The following is a 6139-nucleotide window of genomic DNA, read 5'->3' on the forward strand; positions in this document are numbered from 1 at the left end:
TAACTTTTATTTTAGGCATTTTTTCTATTATATACAAGATGTTTTTCAATTATCTACAGGGTGCGTTGATTATGTGCAAAAAATCAAATAGATTCTGAAAAATCCCGTTTTCGTGGGTAAATTATTAGCCGTTAATGAAAAACTACAAAACGTTGTATAATTTGGTCTTTACAGTATTGTAAATTGTGTCGAGAGAGAGTTTCAAATTTCGTCTCTCATACGAGAGAGATATTTGAAAAAAATATCATTGAAAATTGCTATTATTTGTACAAATCTTATTATTTACGAAAGTTTACCGTAACTTTGATGTTCGACGAGTCGTGAAGGACAGTTTATACACAGTGCATGCGCTAGAAAATCACATCGATTTTGCGAAAGTTCCCTAGTGGTCCGCAGGAGCACAATAAAAAATAGCCAATCTTGTTTGTAAAACAGATAGACAAATTCTATATACCAATCAGGGCTTAGTTTAAAAAAATATATCTTGCAGTAAGAAAAACTCTCTAACCAATTTGTGCGCTGAAGAGGCGTGCGCAAAATGCGACTTTAGGAAGTCAGCTTTGTCAAGCCTTGGTAACGGATGTTTCCGGTAGATTTGTTGTCAGTTTTTGCGGTTATTAATGATCACAAAGACATGTTTATATATCAAACTTGTTGCATAATATACTATTATATTTGTTCATTTTATTTAAAGTCAATAATAATAATACAATAAATATAAGCGTTCCAAGTATGTACAGTGAATCACTAAATGTAACAGTGTCATAATTTCGTGTGCAGTAACTTCTTCGGGGGTTCGCTGTTGACTTTTTCGTTTGCAAGTTGTAAAAACTGCCCTTTCACTAGCTCCAACTGTGACGTCAATTTCCACTCGACGCCGAAATGTTTGCACGTTTCCAGAAAAATTGGATAAAGGTATTCTAATAAACCGTGATCGATAGAAGGGAACAAGTGGTGCAGTGCATGATCTCCGAAGTTTGTCAGTACCAGGAAGTGAGAACCTGTGATTTCCCGTCTATCCATCACCGCATCGAGTTGGTGAATACCCCAATCGAGTTCGTTTAAGGGACTAAAAAACAAACGATAAATTATCCTTAGATGGGTTTGAAATCTATATAATGATACTAACACCAATACGTGTCATTGTCTAACAAGTAAACCTATCAAAAAGACGTAAACAATAGTGTCCATGAAAATGAACATAAAAACTAAAGAACAAATTGCAATTAGCAATATCAAAATTTGGTACCATTCTAACGTCATTAGGTGTCATTGCTTGAATAAAATGGAGGCATGGAGGAAAGTATAGGACAACTTGCTAACTGTAAATATCAGTAGTATAAGAGAGAGGGAGAAAGCAGGAAAAGGCAACATCGATCGATCTTGCTTCCCTTCTAGTCCTGTTTTTGTTTGGTGGTTATACTTACCGTATAGCATCGCCATCATGAAATATTTGAGGGTGGTGGTGGGCGGCATTTACACCCACTAATCCAAAATGAACACTTCCGACGATAATAATCCAGAAAAACATGACAATGCAAAACAAAGCGGATTGCCCAGTTATTACCCAAGATAATAATGGAAGTGTGAAAGGTAAGAGGATGGTGAAAGATAGTCCACTGCCTCCGTCCAGAAGCTCCTGAATCAAGCTGAAAATAATTAGGAACGTTAGGACCAAACATCGCAGCTTCCAAAGTAGTTGGAAATAAATTCACCTACGTTTTGAGAAAATGAACCATCGTTAGGACGCCATAAATCACCGGGGAATAAAGCCACGAGCAATATTTAACAATAAAGTGTCTTTTTGCCGGTAGGTACCATAGAAATGGCTCTAATGACGATATTTCCATGTCGCTGATTGTATTTGTGTACATGTGATGACTTAGTACGTGACTGATTCTCCATTCCCTAAAAATAATACTCTGACTAATCGAAATAAAAGGAATTATACGCTAACCTAGAGCTCATCATAGAAAAATCGAAATAAAACCTTCGGAAATTATCCTTCTGGTGAAAAAAATTATGCGCTGCAATGGCGGTCAGTCCAAGCAAAATTCCTGCCAAAATCCCGACGGAGAAACTTCTATAACGCACGGCAGAGATGAAAGCCGTAACGTATAATGAGAACAGGGCGTCGGTTAAGTATTTGGACCTGTTTTTCGGGTGCTCCGGAAGTTTTTCCAATTCCTCCGCCACTTTTCTTTTGAGGGTTTTGTAAAAACCTCGGTCGTCGAACGTGAATGGTAGGTTTCTTGTCTGGGTCGCTTTCCTGATGAAGAAATTGGGTAATAAATCTTCGGGCATTGATGTAAAATGATGGGCTTCGAAGGCTTCAGTAATATCGGTGCCCTAAAACACAACCTAGATGTGATAAGACGGAAAAATCAAACAAGAAGGTTTCGTTTACCTTTGTTAATTTAAGCCAGTCTTCTCCCCCGGGGTGTAGTTTGATAAAACTATGTAAGTCATACAAATTATCATGGATCCTCCAGTATCCCTCGGCTCCATCGTCCACGTTTTTGCCCTTAAGCCATTTGCTTCCTTTCAAAAAAATAGGTAGTAAAGGGTACTTTTAAAATTATCAAGTAATTTAGGTTATTGATGTGACAGAGGAAATAATATTCCACCGAAAATTGTTATCTAAGGCTTTAATACTTATTTATACATTTATAATCATAATAAATAATTACAAAATTATACTTATAATTTTTACGTTACCTAATATACTATATTTAAATGAATACCTTAATTAATTTATACAAATACTGAAATTTTATAGCAGTTATTTTTAAAAGACCTAAAATATTTATTTAATTTTACTTAACGAAAGAATTCGTTAAATTTATTAATATAATTTAATTAAAATTTATCTGGCTGCAAGACGGTCCCTTTTCTTGCTTTTTTTATTGAAATTCAAATTGCATTTTAGGCAGGATTTTAAAATAAAACACTATCGCTATAAATATGACTGATCCATGCTAAAAAGGTAAGACAACCCACTAGTAACCTTAAAAATGTCTACAACTTCATAAATATTTTATTATATCACACTAAATAGGCGGTTTCGCATGTAAAGAACCTAACAATAATAAGTATAATAATTTTCGTGGCAGTTTAGTCTTTTTGCAATCAGAGGTTTATATGCTCACCTGAATGTAGTGGGTGGTCCCTTAAAGTTGGGTATTTGATGCCTAGACTAGAATGGAATATCTTGCTCATATCCATTTTCTAAAACAACGCCATCTTTGGAAAAAAATCTCCAATATTATACGTTAACGAAATTATTGGGTATTTCGAAGTTTGTTTTGAATCGAGTAGAAACACTAAGAGCCCACTAAAATCTCTCACCACCGAATCTACTCGGTCATTCAAATAACTTCATATGTCTTCATATATTACCATGAAACATTTCGCGCATCGTTATTGCTTCATTTTGGTTTAAACTTAAAAATTAATTTTGAAATAATCATTGTTAAAAAAGCGGTGAAAATATTAAGAAGCTTCAACTCAGCATCACTTGGATGGTTTTGTAGATTGACACAAGGTTAGTAGCACACAGTAAACATGAAGTTAACTTTGAATATACGGTAATATAGGTTTTATGAAAAAAATAAAATTATTGCTAGAAAAGAAAGGTAAAGTTTAAAGCAAATTTTGACTTTATTTCAAGCTTGAAAGAAATTTATAAATTTTCTCTAACTTTTAAAACGATACAATAAAATTGAAAACTGGAAACTCATTTCTGAAAGTACCAAACATGGATCTAGTTTTAATTTTTTTAAGATCAAGAATACTCTCACCCAACTTTACTACCACAATATAAGCCACTCTGTATACTTTCTTATTATTTATCAGTGTTTTTAAAAAATATTTTACTTAGTAGGTGTTGCAAGAAGTCAACAGATAAACAACAAAATACATGAAATTGTGCAGGGTGTTTCATGCCTCGAGGAAAAACAATAATATGTTTTTTTAAAATGAACCCTATATATGTTTGTATACTACAATATAACACGATAAAGTATTTAGATGGGGGGTCTTCCATTTAAAAAATTGGACAAAAATTACTTTAAAGTTCATCAAGTTGGCAAGACTCTGGAAAACCTCAAGTATGGCATAATCACTTACGTGATTTAATTATTCAATTAAATTCTCAGTAATACATTAGATTGTATTGAATAGTATATTTTTTCCCTATAAAAAATAAAAATATATTTTTTTGATAAGACGCTTTCATGTAGCACCCTGCATAATTAAAAATATTTTTCGAATATTTGTCTTCATATTTTATGAAATCCGTATAAGAACATTAAAAATATTTTTTTCAAAGTTGTGATAATTAAGAGAGATATAGTATTAGTATAATATTGCACCACACCCTAAATACCTATACTCTTATTGTTTATATAGTTTAATAACTTAAAACACTTGTCAATTTTAATTAATAACTAATTCAATAATTCAATGTCAGGAAGCTATTGCTTGGGCGAACAACAGCGTAGCTAGTTAATAAAAGCATATTTTTACTGGTTTTACAAGTTTGGGAAATTTAAATTAACTATAACTATAAAGTCCATTCAGAGAACCAAGTAAAGTCACGTTTGTTCTGAAGTGGTGCATATATTCAAACATATATTAAAAATTAAAACTCCAAACGAGTTTCTGTTAATGAAAATATGTAATGTCTATACTAGAAAATGGCCCATTCATTTTTTAGGCTAACCACGTCAAAGGTTTTGGAACTAAATGTGGACGATCTTCAGGGCTTAGATTATTATTGTGAAGAAATGATGATTTAACTTCTTGTATGAATAAAAAAAATATTTTCATATCGGCAGAAAACCAACATTATTCGAAACCCACTTTTTTCTTTAGCGCATTTTATTTTAAAATTATAATATTGAGAAAATCTTAACGGGACATGTTCCAACGTTTTTTGGTTCACTCTATAAAAAACTTTTGTTTCCAGCAATACCAAGCGAACCGCGTTGAGGTTAGGCGAGTAACCTTCACGACCCTATGCAACATAACCTGAAAAGTAAGTTAAATTTTTCACAGTCTTCGCAAAAAATAAGTAGCGTGTTGTTCGTCTTAAAGAACGAAATAAGCCGAAACTTTATCTCTCTCAAATTCCCCACCTACCACCACTGTGTAATTAGAAACAACAGGCAAACACTCGATCGCACCGACTTGTTTATCGCAGTTGAACACTTGTAACCAAATGACCTCTTTACGCAGTTATCAAAGGCAACGGGAATTAATAAACACTAATTAAGATTCGATCACCATGCTTATTGGTATTCGACATGAATTATGTACAAGGTTGCAAAAGACGGTGATACGTACCTAACACGGCGTTACAAGAACACAAGTTATAAATAAAATATGTCCCTCATTCAATACGAAATGAACTGAAGAGCCGAGATACGGATAAAGCCAATTTATGTTGCGTTATCAGTGAAAATAAACCGGTAATTGTCTAATTTCGTAAAATTTAGTAGGTATTGAAAGTGTGGTAGCAGAAACAACAGGTAATTTCCTTGACACCGCAGATAATTATAGGAAATCACATGGCGAAAAACCTTAGAAAAAAATAGTTAATTACTGAATTTATTAATATCTGCTATCAAATATTATAAAGGTTTGCTATATTTTAATACTATTGAATTTCTTTTTGCTAATTGTTAGTAAATTTTTCTTTTACGCAAAAAACCATTTTTTATAGAATTCCAATATCAAAGAATTTTGAAAATATATTAAAAGTTGTATTTCAACATTACTATGTTAATATTAGTTTTTTATATATCGTATGCTTCTTTTTTTATTCTTAAAAAAAAGTAACGCATAGTCCTCAATTCAAAATGCAAACTTTTCAAAAATCCCTCATAGCTCTTTTTCCCAAGCCTCTTCACTATTTCTTAAAGAACGCAAATGAGATCAGTATTCTGGAAATGCAATCCTCGAAAACTTTCCAATTTGACTTACTCGACACCTACTAACGGTTAATGACCAAATCATTTTTACATTAATTAATTACCTTATTTTCCAAATGAAAGTAATTACAAAATAACACATCTAAATGCTTAATGATCAAATTATTAAATTCTTTTGCATTGTGTTATCCCTTAGGGCAATTTCA

The 6139-nt window shown here is 32.4% G+C and overlaps 1 protein-coding gene across 5 annotated transcripts; it reads right to left on the reverse strand.

Moving 5' to 3' along the window:
• Positions 1–670: 670 nt before the first annotated feature.
• On the reverse strand, positions 671–5996 carry LOC132700008 (cytochrome b5-related protein-like). Of its 5 annotated transcripts, none has more exons than XM_060667048.1 (7): positions 5347–5996; positions 3150–3228; positions 2408–2541; positions 1958–2349; positions 1720–1908; positions 1428–1649; positions 671–1069 (listed from the first exon to the last, which is right to left on the reverse strand). In XM_060667048.1, exons 2-7 carry the CDS (start codon positions 3223–3225, stop codon positions 763–765), a joined length of 1320 nt encoding a protein of 439 aa, XP_060523031.1. In that variant the 5' UTR covers positions 3226–3228; positions 5347–5996; the 3' UTR covers positions 671–762. The 5 variants fall into 5 exon arrangements, with proteins under 5 accessions (XP_060523031.1, XP_060523030.1, XP_060523032.1 ...); XM_060667047.1 differs by lacking the exon at positions 5347–5996 and adding an exon at positions 5143–5300; XM_060667049.1 differs by lacking the exon at positions 5347–5996 and adding an exon at positions 5191–5209.
• Positions 5997–6139: the final 143 nt, after the last annotated feature.

Source organism: Cylas formicarius, unplaced genomic scaffold (assembly GCF_029955315.1).
Source record: "Cylas formicarius isolate icCylForm1 unplaced genomic scaffold, icCylForm1.1 PGA_scaffold_3__17_contigs__length_32017465, whole genome shotgun sequence".
Classification (NCBI taxonomy): Eukaryota; Metazoa; Arthropoda; class Insecta; order Coleoptera; family Brentidae; genus Cylas; species Cylas formicarius.